An 18,058-nucleotide genomic window follows, 5' to 3' on the forward strand; every position below is an offset into this window, starting at 1 on the left:
AACTACCCAACAGGCCTTTTATCATCTTCCCCCATCATTAAAGTGACACACAGTGCCACCTACTTTCCTAGATTCACCCGCCACCGCGGCCCACGCCCGTGCTTTGCTTGCTGCTGGTTTACGCTGCATTTGGTAATGACGAAGAATATGTATAAAGGAATTTCCACTTAGGTACACAGCTGTATTCTTCCCGCCTACTTTTAGTGCACGGAATAGTATACGTGGCGTGTTTTTATATAAATGAATTCAAATATGAGTTAGATTGTGAAAATGTAAAAAGAAAAGTATGTAATACAGAGATAGTTAATATACTACTGCAGAACATTTAAAAACAGTTGCTCTTGATTAACAGATTTTCATGTGCTGGAGACAAGTAAACAAAGTCACATTCATTACTTATTGGATCAATAATAGAATAAGTAACTACAGAATAATAAAAAAAGAGTACATTTATGGAAATTTAGAGCGATCAAAAAAGTTTTAACCGATGACTCGTGAACGCATCCTTAGTCCGGACCAGGGGGCGTGGGTTTGACCGGCTTTCTCGGAGGCTCAGACACAATGAACCGACAGACAGAAAGGGGCACGCACGTTGGGCCCGTGGTGTTAGCATGATTTTAGCCTCTTATTCATCTTAGTTGGGCATTTTCTTTGATTTATTAAGTAATTTTTAAACTACTGATACATTATATGGCGGTAACGAGACTCGACTGGGAGCGGTTTGTTCGTCGAATTTGATGAGAACGAGGTCCGGATCAGACTGTTACCGTTAGCCCCTCCTGTTGTATTTTTCGTTGTTTTTTTTTCTGGTTGAGGACAAAAAGACCGAGTAGATAAAAATGTCGTTGACTGCGTCGTCTGATTATTTCGCTGCCGAGTGTTTGGTATCGATATCAAGCGGTCCTGTCCTGCACAGACCCACCCCGGTCGCCCCCGCCAGTCAGTCTGCCTCGGTGGGCCTTCTCCCTGGGGAACCTGAAGGGTCGAGCGAGGACAGGGAAGTGCGGGAGACTTTAAGGCTGGAAGGGACGAACATGATGACGGTGGCCGGTATCCTCACCGACTTGCACAGCAAGTTTCGCCCTATGTCGGCCTACTCTGAGAGCAGCAACTCCTCGTGCGGTGGTGAGAGCGGCTACACCACGTTGTCCGACCCCACCACCCCTACCATGACCCCCACTGCTACGCCAGTGCCCGGACAGCAGCAGCAGCCACTCAGGGGAGCAGGCGGCGCTGGGCCCCCGCGGTCCCCGGTGAAGCGACACCAATGCACTTTTGACGGATGCGACAGAGTTTACGGGAAATCATCACACCTGAAGGCACACATCCGGACACACACAGGTATGGAAACGACAACAGCTGTGTGGTTACATCAGCAGTTCTCAAGTTGTGTGGGGTACACAAGCTAGCTCTTGGATCAAGTTAAACTTTGTACCCACATTTTGCCTTTTTTGGTGACATAAATTACAGTTATACGGGGTAAACTTGTGCTATCTGCTTTGTGGGTTTAACTTCTGGTGCCATGTCAGTTTTTACTCCTTTTACCACCAATTTGATAAAATAATGTGGCCATGCAAAGAGGTGAAAAACAAAAAAAAACACCTCCCCTTAGTGACTCTGACAAAGAAGTAAACTAACAAAAGAACGGGGCTGGACGTTAAAACCTGTGACGAAAGTCTTCCTCCCCACTGGATTTGCATATGAAATGAACGTAAGACGAAACCTTAACGTCGGTAGAGCAGAGTTCATAATGGGACGCTTCTATAACAGCAGCGCGGAAGGGTTTTAGGGTTTTTTCTGTGGGTATCACCTCCTGTACCCACGTAATTCTCTGCATTGTAATTAATTATTGATAAAACGGTCCAGAAAGCTGAAGGAAGGAGTCCTGTCTGATAATGGGTGCGTCACTCGCATATGTCTAATCGCTGTATTTTCTAAATAAAAAGGGGCGTACACTGAGGACATTTAGTACACCATGTTGTTGCACCTTAATACTCAGTCCTGCATAGCACTTTGGGTCTCATCTGAACCGTGCAGTCTCTTTCTATGCGGGTAGAGTTGATTGTAAATAGTCCGACCCGTGGCAGCGATATAATGGCTGCGTTGAAATGTCCGTGTTATTTTGTAGCAAATTAGGAGGTTGCTCGTGTGTCCAGCGTTACAGAGCAGGCGCATATGGATTAAGGGCAGGAAACGGCTCAAAGAAACTGTGGTGGGAACGCCCACGGGGAGCTCTGTAACAACGTGGCCAGGCTTTGTGATCTTGAAAATGGCACCGAGCATCCTAGTCGTTTATCCTGGGTTTGACTCATGTTGCCTGCAAGAGATTAAGGCTAGTTGTAGCTTAGTAAAACTACTCTTGAATATCCAACTCCTATAAATGTTTTGTCGTGAATTTAATTGTGCACAGATCAATATTCATATCCACACTGCACAGGCTGTACATTTAGTCTCATTGTCTTATTTCAATCCAAAAACCGGGTTTGCTCTCAGGATGCATGCACTGATTTTTTATTTATTTATTTTTTTTAGACTTTCACATATGTCATGCAGTCTGTATTTCTTCTGTAACAAAAATAAATGAAACATTTTCAGGTAAAGGAAAAGGAGATTATTATGTTAGCCCTAATCCTTGTTACTTAAAACAAGACTGTAGTGTTGTGTAATTCCTTTGATCACACTGTAAAAATGACCAAATTAAGATGCATTAATGTAGAAGCCCCAGTGTAAAATACTTTATGTCATGGTGAATGAAAGACTGTATCATTTGCAAGGCTGCTTAATGTTAAGCTTAATGTTCCATGAACGGTTGCCATATTTTATCAGGTGCTTTGATCATTTTCATGCAAATGTATAATTTGGACTGAACTGTCCACTTTATTGGTGCTTTATTGTCAAAGTTTTGTATAAAAAAGGGCAAGTTTTAAATTTTGGAAGCCATTTGTCAAGCATATATTATCTGTTCAGTACTGGGTTGATGTAATGTGACTGCGCCCAGATGTTAATGGCATCAATTAATCCAACGTCCTCTGTCAGCTACAGTGTGCTTTTTAATTAAACATCTGTGTTGTATGCTTGCAGTGTAAGCCTGGTGACTTAAAGTTGAAATCTCACAGGTATATGGTCCAAAAGTTGATGGTTCTCTCTGCTCTGTTGTAGGTGAGAGGCCTTTTCCATGCACCTGGCCTGACTGTGAGAAGAAATTTGCCCGCTCCGATGAGCTTGCCCGCCACACCCGCACCCACACAGGGGAGAAGCGCTTCCTGTGCCCACTGTGTGACAAGCGCTTCATGCGCAGTGACCACCTGATCAAGCATGCTCGCCGTCATCCCGACTTCCAGCCCTCGATGTTGGGGCGCAACAAGGGCGCATGTTCAGCTTCTAACCAAACCATGCAAAATTAGGAGGGTTTGGGTGGCAGGTTTCTGGCGTACTTAGAATGACAGAAGTAGAAGGTCACATTGGTTTCAAGTCAACCAGCCAAAATCAAATCCACTGACTAGGATTTAGCTTTGCTGTGCTCTACTCCAACGTGCGCGCACACAAGCCACCACACGTAGCAGGATGTTGGGGGGATAGTAAGTTGAGTCATTTGACTTCCCACTCACTTGCTCATTATATTTAGGGCTGGGTTTTGAAAACGTTCCATTGCTATTTCATTCCTGTTATTTTTTTTTCCCCTTAAAGCAACACATTGGACCTATCACACTTCCATTTGCATGCCCAGCTGCACATGTGTCAAAGCATTTGTGTGGTGTTTACAAAATGGCAGACTGGAGTGAGCCTTCAAAAGTGTTGCAAAGCCCCAGAAAGGATAGACAATAAGATCTAGCGAAATTCCCCTCTGCGTGAAAATTGTTGCATGCAGGGGAATCTAAGGCAGTCAGTAAATTTGAAGATGGAGATACCACAGAGTGGTATAAGAATGCAATTACATATGAGAATGTAGTGACATTGAATTTAGAATTTTTATTCGATAACCATTTTAGGTTAATTTGTTGAATGAAATAGGCCTGCCTTATCAGTCAAGGTACTTCACATTGATACAAAACGTCTGTAAAAGCCAATCGTACCATGAAGCAGTCCTAAGAATTGCCTGACACCACAATGTTAAATACAGCTAGCACAAACGGTGATTTTTTTTTTTTTTTTTTTTTTTTTCTAACCAAATAAATTTACAAAATACCTCATTGTTTATTACAGGTTTATGGCAGCACAATTTTTATTTTTCTCAAACTTCTTATTCTCTGTTTCAGGATTTGATAATAAACAGAATCATCAAGCAGATTTCAAGCAATGGAATCCACCCAACATAATAACATAACCTCATATACTGTATCAGACTGAAACACTTTCACAAATTTCAGGGATTTTTCACTTTTTTTTTTTTTTTTTTTAAGTTAAAATGTGCTCATTCATCATCAACCAAAACTCATCTGGTTTGTTGTGGTTAATTTGTAGATTTTTGTGCTGTTCAGTACCATTTATTTACCTTGAGTAATGTTGTGATATTAGGTAGCCGGGCAATGACTAGAAGCTTTTTCGTTTTTTAAACCTCTGTATTTTGGTTATTGTCTTAGTTTAGCTTGTTTTTGGCTTTAGTGGTGACACATTCCTTCATTTTTTTAAAAATAAATTGCATTAGCAGCTATCATTGCTGAGACTTTAAAAGAAAAAAAAAACAAAACTTTATATCCAATTAAACTATAGATCAAATCTTAATTTTTATTAGAAAGTGGATCAAATTTTCCTCTAGAAGAGGAATATGCACGCCGCTTTGAAGGCTAGATCAGTTATCCACAAAATTCTGACGCATAATACACCACAGTATTATGTCTAATATTGATGCAAATGTACATAAGCTTTAAGCTTTTACTGTAGAGAAATGGTAACGCTACTAGCAGCAGAAATAATACATTTGAAAAATTGTAGTCCTTATATTAGGGGTAACATATGCTTGATAGGATGACATTGCCTGTGTGAGTCGGTGTGTGTGTGTGTGTGTGTGTGTGTGTATGTTAGTGACAGAACTGGGAAAAGTGTATGCAGTGGAATCAAAGTGATGTATTTCTTTTTTCTGTTGTGTCCGGCATGATCTGTGCTCGATTTTTCAGCCTGCTGCCTTTAATGTATTCAATTCACTCTTCTGGGATGTGGAGCCAGACGGCAGAATGTGTGGAACTTAGTGGATCAAGTGTGCTGAGTGTTTTCCCCAACAGCAGACAAATGAGACTTATAAATAAGTAGCATTGGAATAAAATAAAAAAAAAGGGGGGGGGGGATCCTATTGCAACCATCTTTTGGTAGAAATCCCAATTTTAATTGTCAACAAAGCTAAAGTGCAGATGTTCTAACCCATAACGTTGGCTGGGTTCTGTCTTGTCGTCATTGAACTCAACGTGTCTCAGTGAGCTATCACTGATGGATTACCATCCATTCAAAAACAGAATAACAGTCATAGGTTTCAGAAATTGTAGCTCAAAAATATAACTTCAAGTAATTTGTGTGTTTCCAAACCCTTTTGAGTACAAATACTGTGGGGTGCAAGTATGAATATAGTTGCGTTGATTTCTTTTGAATGGTTCCCACGCCGTTTGGCCCGCTCACCGACATATTCTTTCTCAGTGACAACACTTCTTCAGGAAACTCTGAAAGCCTTAAACTATGTCATAACTGCTTTGCACCATGTTTACAATTGGATCATTGTATAGGTATATATATTCCCTTTTGTGGGTACATTACAGAAACTCATGCAATATGGCACTTTCTCTGAAAGGTATTTGGCTGAAAAGTGTAAAGGCTTGCACTGTTACTGTGTTTCTACAAGCCAGCATTGTGGAACTTTGTGTATGTGTTTTAAAAAACTGCCTTTTCCATTTGCTTTACAAAACACAATTGAACTGGGTAGTTGTTGCTTTTCTTTAGATAGTTATGTTTTATTTTTCCCCCTTTATTGTTTGCTTAGTTTTCCAGGCCATCCCTTGTGGAATTTGTGTTTATTTTCTAGATGGAATACATTTCATTGTTGTTCCCAGATCTGTTGACTCTGTCTCCTCCAAACTAAGATCAAAGAGGGCAACCGCAGATGTCTTCCTCTTTCACGTCAAACCATTTTCATATGCAGCAGAAGTTCAGCGTTGTGTTCCTTTTAATGGGAGCTGTACTCATTGAAGTGAATGCAACGCTTTGAAATTTTGTACACAACTTTTCAGAGGTTAAATGTTTTTGGTCACTGCTGGCAGTGACCTTGAACACCTGGACTGTTTAACAAAGGAACAAACTCAGTAAACTATATTTTCAAATGGAAATCTTTCCTTCCATCTCTCGTTACAGATGGAAGTGACATCTGAGACTCTCAAAGCTATAAAATCACAAGAACATACCTCACAGTTTTTTTTTTTTTTTTTTTGCAGTGTCTGTACAGATGCCATCCAACCAGTCTTTAAGAAATTCCTTCACGGCTGTTTAACTTTGATTTAAAAGGTTTCAGCAGTTAGATGGTCTGTTTTGTACCCTTGTATCCTCACTGACTATATGCAACACGATTACTACCTTTGTAGCAACAGAACTCCTTTTACTTGCCTCAGTGAACACGTGGATAAAAGTAAATGGGTAAATCCTCCACTGGCTGTCATTAAGGTTTTGCTACGGCTTTTTTTTTTTTTCTGTTTTATTAAGGGTTTAAACTAAACTGCTGGCTGGGCTCGAGGCTTAAAAGGGGCATTGAAACACAAAGTTATAAATACCTGTAGACTGTCATTTCATTGAAGATGTTGCTTAAAAAGTTCAGTCCAAATCTATTTGTTCATATCACAGAATGTGGCTCGTTTTTGCTGCGCTGCCCCTCTGAGGGGGAAAAAAGCCACACTAATTCAGATATGCACATTGTACAGAAGTGGATGTTTTTTCATAATTGATTGCTAATTTTTATATGATGTAATTTTTAAACTCCTCCTATCAAAGCTTTAGTTGAGATAAATGGGAGGAACTGTGGAACTAAATAATTGCTGCAAAAAGCTGTTTTGATATTTATATTCTCAGGCGTCTTAGATTTTGAGCATTGGAGTTTCAATATTTCCTGTGCTACACCGACATATAAAGCATGTTATTTCATTTTGTTGATTAATTTATTAGGTATCAGACGTATCAGTTGTGTGGTTTAATTTTTCTTTTCATAACTCATATTGTGATATGGAACTGTACTAATATTAAATGGTTCCAGTGATTGCTTGATCTTTTTTTTTCCCAATAAAAATTCTTAAGTTTAGCTCGTCTTGTGTGTGTTTCCTCTGCTTGTTGAAGTGTAAACGCAGCTGAAATGTAAAAGGGATCCACAGAAATGCGCTTGAAGAACAACCAGAAGGCTTCAGGCGACACTGTTTCTTTTTAAAAACTCACATAAAAACCCCTGTAAGTTTAGACTTTGACATTAAACTTCAGCATTACAATGATTACTTTATTCACTGCAGTTTACTGAACATTCATGAAAACCCAAGGAATAGTCTAAAGCTCCCACATTCTTAGTTGCATTATTTTCCTAATTAAATTGATTAAAAAGGCTGAAATGCAGCAGTGCTGTGGATGAAACAAAAGTTTACAACTGATAAAGTAAAATGACTTTCATGAATGAATTTCAAAGAGAATATTTGCTGTAAAACAAAGTTTTTATAAAAGATTAAGCAACACAGTTCAAATTAGCTCAGCCATGGTTTGGGACGCGACACAGGCCTAATGCTTCTACTGTGTGTCCTGCTCAGGCTTCACCTTTGTAGACACCGACAGAGGTGGGGACCTCACCACGAGCCATCGGTCTGAAGCCTTAAATCCTCAGATTGTGCTTCACGGCTGTGTTTGGTTTTGTCTCTGTCCCAGTCTATTTCTGTGGCCTCATCATCCCAAATGGTTGACGTCTCTGTGTCGCTGAAGTAGCCGGGCTCACCGGTGTAGTGTGTGGGGAACAGCAACAGCGGTTCCACTGAGAATGCTTTCAGGTCCCTTTCCTCAAAATACTGCATATACTCATCCCTGAAAGGAGAGGGAGGGTGACGTCATGACTTACAAACACAAAAGCTGTAAATGATCGTCAAAGCATGAGATCTGGATTTTCTTATATACTCTGTGGGTGAGACTCACTTGGGGTGCTTGTTGAACATGAGTGGAAGGAACTCATCAACAGGCAGCATTTTGTTCAGGGGTTTCGCCCTCAGGAGCTTCCTGGCACCATTCAGAGAGAGGGCATAACCCAGTGTCCAGTAGGAGTAATCTGGGTGCACCAGGCTGCTGACTCCCTTCACCCAGTTCTCTGGCTCCTTTACCTGCAGCCTCTTACGACCTACATAACTACAGGGAGACAACTCGCCACTTAAATTCAAGGTGAATATGAAAAGATTTTGATAAATGAAGAAGAAAAAAAAACTGACATTAGATCCCAGTCAAGCCGCACTCTCAGCACATTGCCCATAATGGTCGTCATCCGGCTGTAAAACCTGGGCTCAAATCTCACATCGTCCTCCAGGACAAGCACCTGCTGTAGTCCCTGCTGCACCACCTAGAGGGCGACACATACCAGCCATAATCATCACTGAACTTTAACTGTTCTGCTGAAAAAATGCCCCATGACCAGCAACTGTCAGTACCTGCTTCCAGATGTTGAAGTGGCTGAGGAAGCAGCCTATCTCTCCTCTGGTCAGCACACGGTCTGAATAAGGGTCTTTGTACCCAGGCAGCATGTCTATACCCATGGCCCGCAGCTGTGATGAGTTCAAGGCTCTGAAAAAGTGAAATGCAGGGAAAATGTTTTCCTTCATTTTCCACGTTTTCCTATGTCTGCTATGAATCCATACATCAGTAAAGCTTTAGACTGATGGTGGAAAAACAATAAAGCTACTTCAATGGAAAACACGGGTGTAGATCTGTTTCCCAATAAAATTTGTTCAGAAATCATCATTTTCTTAAATGGTCTTAAATACTTTCTTAAATAGTTAAAAATGGTCGCTAATCATAAAAAGCTCAGACGGAGTGGAAATGAAAATAAAAAAACAGTCTTTACAATTACTTTGACTTTTATCACATTGCAGACAGTATCAACAAAATATATTTCCCATTTAGTCTAATAAGCTCCATTTAATTTGTTAGAATGAGTCTTTTTTATTTTTTGTTTAGGTCTGCAGCACATTCCATAAAGCTGGACCGGTAAAACTTTTTAAACCAAAACTCCTCATTTAAAAGATGTTCTGTATTCTGTATTGAGGAAGGATACCGATCCATCAGGCATTTCTCCATTATTTGGTCCTATCTTTCCTGCAAGCATGTTTCAAGATCTCGCATTGTTTCATTTAAAAATTATCCACACATTCTCTACTGGGGACAGCATATATTACTAAAAAAAAATATAGTTAACTTTTCTGCATTAATGCTGCCATCACAGAAGCGTAGATGCACTTTGCCAATTGCACTGATACGGCCGTATATGACCACACAGTCTGGCTTTTGAAGATTTTGCAACATGTAGTCTGAACTGATTCATTCTTCTAATCCCACCAGTTGCTTCTATTTAAATATTTTGATCATTTTTAGTACACATGACTATCTTATTCATTTCGCCATTTCAACTTTTGTTCCTGAATACTGCCACATAGTTTCAAGTTCTGCTGAATGGCATACTTGCCATCCACGGCTTCCACCAGTGTCGCATTGATGCCGAGGACTGCCAGAGAACTCAGCATCCTGTCCCTTCGGTCTGAGCGCCGCTTCAAATTGATCAGAAAGATCTGTGCGGAGGAGAACAGTAGTTCTTTTTAAACATCACTCTGTCAATGGAAGTGATTCCACTTCCTCACAAAATGTATCTGTACCTCATCAAATCCCATCTTCCGTGCTCCTCTAAGTCTCATGTGCATATAATGTGAAGGCTCCATTGTGTAGTCAACTAGAAACAAAAGGCATCACATTTAGATTTTAAACTGAATGTAGCGGATGTACTTTTAACACAGTCCTTTCAAAAGAATTTGTTAGATATGTTCAACATCTAACAGACGGGAAATTCTCAAAAAACGGAAGACGAGAGAGAAATGAGAGGCAGTGGACTTTTATCACAGGAGTGAGGCATGTGTCATGTCTCCGAGAGCAGACCAGGCCAAATATGCTACGTAGAACTAGTGCACAAAGACTGGTAGTATAGAGCCCAAAAGTTATCAACCATAGATTAATCAATAGGCCAATCACATTGTTATATCCACAGTTAGAATAAGTACTTACTGAGTGCCTCAGTCAGTGTGTGAGTGAAACTCTCCTCTTCTTCCTCTAGAGTCTGGTCTTGTTTAAGGGGAACTGGTAAATATCCATAATGGTTCCTGTTGCACACATACATCTGGACGCCTGCAGTAGTGCAAAGGGATGAGATCTCATTGCAATTTATATTCCAATAATATTTGCATTTCTTTATTATTCCGATCAAGATGATCTTCAGTAAATAATAATATTTAATTCTGGCATTAAATTTGTTTTAATGGTAGTTTACGATCTTGGAATTTTCACAATCTTAAACAAAATCATAACTAATCGAAACTCTTGTAAAGATTAAGTTGTACTTTAATAAAAGATGTTGAACCTTAGATATTGAAATATTTATAGATTTCCTCAAATGTCTTGACATGTCCTAATGTTTTCTATACGTTAGGATTAGCATTAGAAGAAACACAGTTTGTGTATTATTAAGTGACTCCAAAACTATAAACTTCTAGCCAGAAATTCAGGACTTCAAAAGAGTTCAACCAAAGACAATTAAATGCATAAACAAATAAAAACTTCATGTCAGAGTTGCTAGCTACTTAGATTTTCCACTCTATTACTCTCTGTTTGAGTCAGAATAAATGTGGACAGAAAAAAAAGGTGCCCAGGTCCTGTGGCTGCAAAGTAAGCCCAAACCCTCAGCCCTTCACTGCTGTGCTATGTGGTGTTGTGGTGATATGCTTTTCACCAAACGTCCTGCTCTGCATCATGAACAAACATCTCTACTTTGGTCTCATCTGTCTCAAGGACATTGTTCCAGAACTTAAGTGGTTTGTTCAGATGCAGCCGTGCTGCCATGTTCTTTTTATAGAGAAGAGGCTTTCTCTGCAGCCCTTCCCAACAAGTCATACTTGTTCAGTCTTTTTCCAATTTTACTGTCATGAACTTTAACATTTAACATGCTAATTGAGACTTGTAGAGTCTGAACTATTAGGGGTTTTTGTAGTTTCTCTGAGCTTGCTGGGACGTCCAGTCCTGGGAAGATTGACAACCTTCTAGAGTGTTTTCCACTTGTGAATAATCGTTCTCTCTGTAGAATGATGGACTCAAAATAGTTTAGAAATGGTCTTCCCATATTGATGGGCAGCAACAATTGCTTCTCTAAAATCATTGCTGATGTCTTTCCTCCATGGCATTGTGTTATCGCACACCTCAATGCTCCAGAGAGTTACATGCTGGTCATGGAAGTTTATTTTTGTTCAGTGAAGTTTTCCCACCTGGCAAATGACTGCCACCTGATGACTATTATCAACATTACACAGGAAAAGCACCCACCACAGCCTAAATCAAAGGTCTGACCTGTTTCCTTTGCAGAAAAAGCTAAAACCATGATGTCGTCTAAATCATATGGGTACTCGGGGTGAGGAGGGTAGAAGGCCAAAGCCTGGCTGGCTGCGCGCCTCAGATCCAGAAGGTAAGTGGAGTGCACCATGGGAACAGCAAAGCAGCCCTGCCATTTCCACTTACGGATGGGAATATACTCTGGAGTTCGTCTGTAGTAGCCCTATGTGTGCATTCAAAAACAAACACCATGAAAACAGCGACTTGCCCAAAGTTTTCAGTCAAAATTCTGCACAAGCAATACACTCAATACAATGTGTTTACCTGGGGAGTTATGCCACACCAGAAGTTTGAGTAAAGACTTTTTGATTCCAGCATGGGGGCCACAATAGTTAAGTTCTCTGCTATCATGTCAGTTAACACATGGCGGTTTGTCAGTAAGTTGTCGCTGTCCACAAACTAATGAAAACAAAAAGAGTTGACAATGTTTTAATCTGATACTATATTGTGATTTGTCAATCTTTGTGTCTGTTTTACCAGTATATAATCTGTCCAAAGTCGTTTGGCAGCTCTGAGTGCGGCCTGCTTTAACTTCATCACATGGGTGAACCGGGAGTTGGGCCAGTGTTTTGGACCCTCCTCGTCTGCATAAGAGCTGAGGAAGAAAAAAAAAAAAAGAACAAGTGTTACATAGTCAAGAGTTGAGGGTCAGAAAGTCAGAGGATCTCAGGCATTTATGCAACTATGCCATATAACAGTATCAGAATGATTCAGTTACCTGGATTGCTCCGTGGGCCTCCACTCCACAGAGTGATACAGGTGCTGAACTCTTCTGAGCCACTCCTGAAGCATGGCTGTGCTGTTGTCCACGCTGTGGTCAGAGGCTGCCCTGAGAGATCACAGACAACAGTTCTTTCTTTCTTTCTGTAAGCAGAAGAGTCTGATATACAACTGAAAACACGTTTTGCTTTGTTGGCTTTGTTGTAGCTCTTTAAATCAAATCTGCCCATGTCATTATTAAACAGTTCCATAAATCATAATAAATATATTTTTCTCCTTTCTCCAAACAAATGAACAAATTTATATATATATATTTCAATTTAATGATCACTGCAACTTTTACATGCAAGTTTACCAAATGGCAATGCGGTCCTTTGGATAATCCAGCCTGTCAATGCATCCCAAGAAGTACGGCAGGCTGTGCTGTGCGTTGCGTGCGAGGATGGAGATCAGCACCGTGGGCTTCAGTAAGGAGGACTCCAGCTTGGTTGCCTGGGGAAGGCGGTCAGCTGGCAGCCCCTCTGCGCTGATGTGCAGGAAGAGCCATCCTGCTGAAAGCACCAAATAAAAACTGAATCCTTTAAATTCAAAAGCCATATCCCCACCAGAGCAATGCTTCGTGTCTGTAAGCCCAAGCAACTGGTAAACTGAGGGCGAGAGGTAGACTCACACACTCATGATAAAACACACACACACACACACACACACACACACACACAGAAAGACTAATCAGTTATGACAAAAGTTTAACTGATTTTTGAAGTTATCCTTCTTTTTTATTCATATTCAACTTGAACACTTTATTTGGCACTAAATATATTCCTAATCATATGCATTTTTTTTATGTTAAACTGTAAAGAGGAGAACTGAATAAGATAAAAAGTATAGATTGTCTCCCTGAGTTCAGTCTGTAAGGCAGCTGCTGGCGTCCTCTTTGTCGAGATGCGTGGAAAAGCAGAAACTATTATGTTCCCACCCGGACGACCTTTAATGTAGCACGCCGGCAAACCTGAAAATACAACCGAGCCATGCCGTCTTGGTTGTTGTGAGTCGTCACTGTTGGGTTATGTGGCTGTGTTTAAGCCAGCTGACTCGTTAATGAAAAATGTCGGCAGTGTCGGACCGAACAGAAGCGTGTGAGAAACCTCCAGGTGGAAACTGGATCTTGCAGCATCCGATGGTGAGGCTGGGACCTCAGGACGATGCAGTCTGAGCTCTGGTATGGTACACCTGCAGTTGCCAACGTTTCTTCTTGTGTTAGTAGTACCAACAGATGAAGGAGTTGGAGGTTGGGGACAGCGCACAGTTACACGCAGCTTTTCTAGTATACATGGACCTTTCTGAGGGTGAGTTGGAAAAGATTTAAAAGGAGCCAGTCTGAGTAGATTTTGTTGTGTCATGTAGAGTCGGGGTCGTTTGACGAAATGCTAGATATCTACTTATATTTGTCATTATCTTAGTTAAATAGTTAAATGTGTATGAGGGTTAAAAAATGTCTCTTTCTGACAGACTTGGTAAAGGTTTATGAGTGCATGTGCAAAAACATGTTCTGAACAAGGAAAAAAGGTGAATCAGTATTAACCTGCTTGCACACAAGTTAAAGCTGCAGTCGGCAGGTTTTCAAAATTCCGAGTCCCTTAAGCCCCATACACACACGTCGCTGCTATTTACTCGCTCAGCGAGTGAAGTCAATAGAATGTCTATGTGTTCACGCGAGGCGAGTAGGCGAGGAGAGTACAAGCGAATACAAGCGATGCGATGTGGGCGGATTCCGAGATGAACATATTTCAACTTCGAGCGACGCGAGTAAGCGAGTAAAAGCGAGTAGCCAATTAAAATGCAGAATACAGATTATTGACAGGTGACGTTCCCCCAGTGTTCTCCAAACAGTGGCCACCCAACTTCTACACACTAGTCAGCAAAAGCACCCAAGCGAGTGGCGAGTAGGCGAGTGAGCGAATAGCGAGTGATGTCAATAGAATGTCTATGTGTTCACGCGAGGCGAGTAGGCGAGGAGAGTACACGCGATGCGATGTGGGCGGATTCCGAGATGAACATATTTCAACTTCGAGCGACGCGAGTAAAAGCGAGTAGCCAATTAAAATGCAGAATACAGATTATTGACAGGTGACGTTCCCCCAGTGTTCTCCAAACAGTGGCCACCCAACCAAGTCAGCAAAAGCACCCAAGCGAGTGGCGAGTAGCGAGTAAATAGCAGCGACGTGTGTGTACGGGGCTTAAAGTCGGAAAATTCGAACTGATACAACTTTCAGGTCCCTCCCCCAACCTCTAACAAGCTCCGAATCGCCCCCCAAACCCCTCCCCCTCTGTGGACGAGGTTGTGCACGTGAGTTCACACCAGTGTGAGCGCACACAAGCTGGGGCAGACTCACGCTCAGCAGCGTGTGCACAAGCTGTGATTGACAGGTAGGATTCCTGCACCCTAACTTGATTGGTTAAAAACAGCCGGGAGCGCTCGGTTTTTGCAAGCATGATTACAGGCTTCAGAGGGAGCTACAGAATTCGTTATTTTTCCTAAACAGCCTATTTAATATTCTACTTCCAGAATCCCATGACAGTTCAAGCTAATATGACTAAAAAAACCGCAGCTTTAATATAATTAGTAAAGTATGTCACGCAAGAAATGTACAGTACATGTACTGAACTCTTGAGTCGCCCCTAATTTCTTTTAATTTTATAACTTAGCAAAGGACCCATTTTTAATAGTATCTTTAGCGATTTTGTTATTAGCAGCCTGTTGGAAATAAACATAATTTGTTCCCATTTCCCTCGTCGTAGCTGTGGAAAGTTCCAAAAATGGCAAAATGATTCCCAAAGAGCCATAAGCTTTTATTTCCTGTGCCAAGTCTTTGCCTGAGTCTTTTCTATTTCTTCAGGACATTACTTTCAGATCATGTTTATCAGCTGTAGATATTTTTTTTTTTTAGGCCTGCCACTTCTTCTTTTGTCCCTCACTTGTCTAACTTTTTTTAAACACAAAACACACCTTGCTGTGATAGGCAAACTAATCAGGTATGAGGACTGGAGTGAAAATGAGTGAAAAAGGGGCAAAAATGTTGAAATGTAACTGTCTAAAGACCTTCTGAAAGCCTGGAAAATTATTGTTCAAAACCACTTTAAAACCACCTTTGCCCAGTACTTTATGCATCCAGAAATATTTAGGTTACCACTCTCGCACTGCATCTCTCATTCACTGCAGTGCGTCGGTGGAAAGACGTGTCATGTGTTAAGAATCCCGAACTACAAATGGTTCTGCTGGAGGCGAGGGAGAAGGAAGGAGCACCTGTTCACACTGTCCTTCCCCTTCCCGTTCATCAACCTCTGAGCCACAGAAGGTGATCAGACACTTTCTTGAAAGGTTGCTTCACCTTCATTTCTGGCAACTCACACTTTTCCCCTCTCTGATGTTGCAGTGTTCGTTGCGTGTTGGACAGGGGCTTGCCTATGCTGTTGTGTGCCGTGGCCTCCGACTCAACCCTGGTCTATCAGAGGATGACAGATGGGTTGGTGACACCGGACCCACCTGCGGGTCCTATTCAGGATGTGGGGCCTCGGCAGCACAGGAAGAGACGGCAGCAGCACTGAGTGGCACAGTTGGAGAATGATAACACATTGTAGGGCAGATAGGATGAGGTTGGAAGCCAGTTGGTCAAACTGTCTGTGTGAGCCACCATTTTAACCACCACAAAGATGTGCGTACAGTATGAAGATTCCATATATCAGTATGACATAACCACAAGCTTCATCCAACAATGAAGTGCAGTTCAGAGGATTTCAACCTTTTTTTCTTATGACCTCTTTAGACCAAACAGCAGAAAAGTGATATAAACGTATCTGCATTTTAAGATGTGAACTCTGCAAAGACAAGATTTTGGCATAGGAATATGTCTGATTCATGTTTGGAGCTTGAGCAGCATTGACTTGTGGTGAATGTGATTTACTTTCTTGGAGGTTAACGGCCTACACGAATGGAACGTATTTGTTCAAATGCTATTTTGAGACCACCGTTGTTGATTGATTTAACTGTTTTTCTAGAGTTTTGTTTTTGTTTTTTTAAATGCATCTACATTCATGTGCCTTCTTGGCCTGGACATATTTTGCTGCAATCGACACAGATCCATCATCACTTCCCTCTGAGGCTGAGTCATCAGGCGACAGCAGGTGGTTTTTCCGCAGACCAGATATCTGAGGATAAACATGTTTGCAAGTCTGCTGCATTTTTTTGTGAGACCTTCACTTCACCTGGGCGGACCTTCAACCTTGTTTTTTTATTTAAAAATTCTTAAATCTTCCATGCTTGAGAAATTGGTTGTTGTGTTGTGTGTGCACTTACAAAGCTGATCAGATGTGCTTTTAGTGCAATCTGCAATGTGTTTACAAAACCCCCATGTTATGTGTGTGATAATATGCCTTCATCAGAACACTTGAATGGGGCAGGAACAAGCAAGGCCCAACTTTAACCAACTCACGAGGCTGATACAGAAACTAAAGGGAGAAATAGTATAGCTTATAATGTTCAGTATATTAAGATATTTATTTTAATACTAAATGACAAACAAAGAGTGGCAAAAACCACTTTACTGTAGTTAGTAAGGAATACTGTAAATTAAAATTCATAAATGTCGGTTTTGCTATATTTTTCATTTAAAATAAAACCAGAGGTGCTCTATTGTAAAAGGACTTCTGTCAGACATGACAAATGAAAGCACACTGAACCATGTACCGAAGAAGTCTCAGCTTTTCCGGTTGAAATCCTCTACCAGGGATAAGAAAATTAAGACTTTTCAGTGAAAACGGAAAACACTATTATTTCTAAATTGGCACCGAATAGTTAAAGTTAAGCAGGTGTGGTGTTAGCTAGCTTCAGTCAAGAAATGACAAACTTAGTTTCCTGCTTGTATTCTTTACTATTCTGATTAACTTTTACCTTGGTTTCACATGAAAGAACTTTCATAGCGTAAATATTATTAAATTCTAACACATGAAAATATAAATGGTGATGTATATGTTTGACTGTTTGCTTTTAATGTTGTGCCTGACACCTGAAGATCAGGGGCATTCATTTTCGGTTGTATTCCTTTATTTTGCTCCACAGTTTGTGAATGTTTTCTTGCAGTTTCTTGCAATCTCTGTACATCTTTATTTCGGAGAGACTCTACCTCTCTTGTGTGCTCTTTTTAATACCCAATTGTGGTATTGACCTGTTGCCAATGAACCTAGTTAGTTCCTGCATTTTTCTCCAGCTGTTTCTTTTTTGTACAACCTACTTTTCCAGCCTTCAAATTCAAGATGAGCTAATATTTTTCATGAAAAAGTAAAATGTCTCCATTTCAATATCTGATAAGTTTTCTTTGTTCTGCTGTGAATAAATATTTGCTTATGAGACTTGCAGGATATATTCATCTTTTACAGTGTCACAATGTTTTGGGGAATTGGGGCTGTCTTTGGAATCAAATTTCTGTTTGGATCTGATGTACCCAGTAAATAGCCACAGCTGTGTGTAGGTTTACCTCTATTTCTGCAGTATTTGTATTTAAGAATTCTGCTCAACCTCATCTGAACACCCTCTGACACATAGTAAGCCCACTTGGGCTTTGGTCATTACAAAGAATAGTCACAAACATGATCTCATATTTCTGTATCTTAACTAGGTTTTGCTGTTGAAATGCTTACCTTTTGGCACAGT

The 18,058-nt window shown here is 40.7% G+C and overlaps 3 protein-coding genes across 4 annotated transcripts; 2 read left to right on the top strand and 1 right to left on the bottom strand.

Annotated features, from left to right (window-relative positions):
* Positions 1 to 531: 531 nt before the first annotated feature.
* On the top strand, positions 532 to 7,267 carry LOC142399390 (Krueppel-like factor 9). Its single transcript, XM_075484018.1, has 2 exons — positions 532 to 1,341; positions 3,160 to 7,267. Exons 1-2 carry the CDS (start codon positions 840 to 842, stop codon positions 3,402 to 3,404), a joined length of 747 nt encoding a protein of 248 aa, XP_075340133.1. The 5' UTR covers positions 532 to 839; the 3' UTR covers positions 3,405 to 7,267.
* Positions 7,268 to 7,587: 320 nt separating this feature from the next.
* LOC142399549 (procollagen galactosyltransferase 2-like) lies at positions 7,588 to 12,948 on the bottom strand. The gene is made up of 12 exons (XM_075484272.1): positions 12,707 to 12,948; positions 12,350 to 12,460; positions 12,109 to 12,226; positions 11,896 to 12,030; positions 11,590 to 11,794; positions 10,258 to 10,377; positions 9,855 to 9,928; positions 9,664 to 9,770; positions 8,637 to 8,769; positions 8,421 to 8,548; positions 8,134 to 8,340; positions 7,588 to 8,025 (listed from the first exon to the last, which is right to left on the bottom strand). Exons 1-12 carry the CDS (start codon positions 12,946 to 12,948, stop codon positions 7,794 to 7,796), a joined length of 1,812 nt encoding a protein of 603 aa, XP_075340387.1. The 3' UTR covers positions 7,588 to 7,793.
* Positions 12,949 to 13,342: 394 nt separating this feature from the next.
* Positions 13,343 to 17,770, top strand: tsen15 (TSEN15 tRNA splicing endonuclease subunit). Of its 2 annotated transcripts, none has more exons than XM_075484019.1 (4): positions 13,343 to 13,531; positions 13,616 to 13,697; positions 15,572 to 15,707; positions 15,786 to 17,770. In XM_075484019.1, exons 1-4 carry the CDS (start codon positions 13,457 to 13,459, stop codon positions 15,955 to 15,957), a joined length of 465 nt encoding a protein of 154 aa, XP_075340134.1. In that variant the 5' UTR covers positions 13,343 to 13,456; the 3' UTR covers positions 15,958 to 17,770. The 2 variants fall into 2 exon arrangements, with proteins under 2 accessions (XP_075340134.1, XP_075340135.1); XM_075484020.1 differs by having other exon boundaries at positions 13,457 to 13,531; positions 13,613 to 13,697.
* The last annotated feature ends 288 nt before the right edge of the window (positions 17,771 to 18,058 follow it).

Source organism: Odontesthes bonariensis, chromosome 14 (assembly GCF_027942865.1).
Source record: "Odontesthes bonariensis isolate fOdoBon6 chromosome 14, fOdoBon6.hap1, whole genome shotgun sequence".
NCBI lineage: Eukaryota > Metazoa > Chordata > Actinopteri > Atheriniformes > Atherinopsidae > Odontesthes > Odontesthes bonariensis.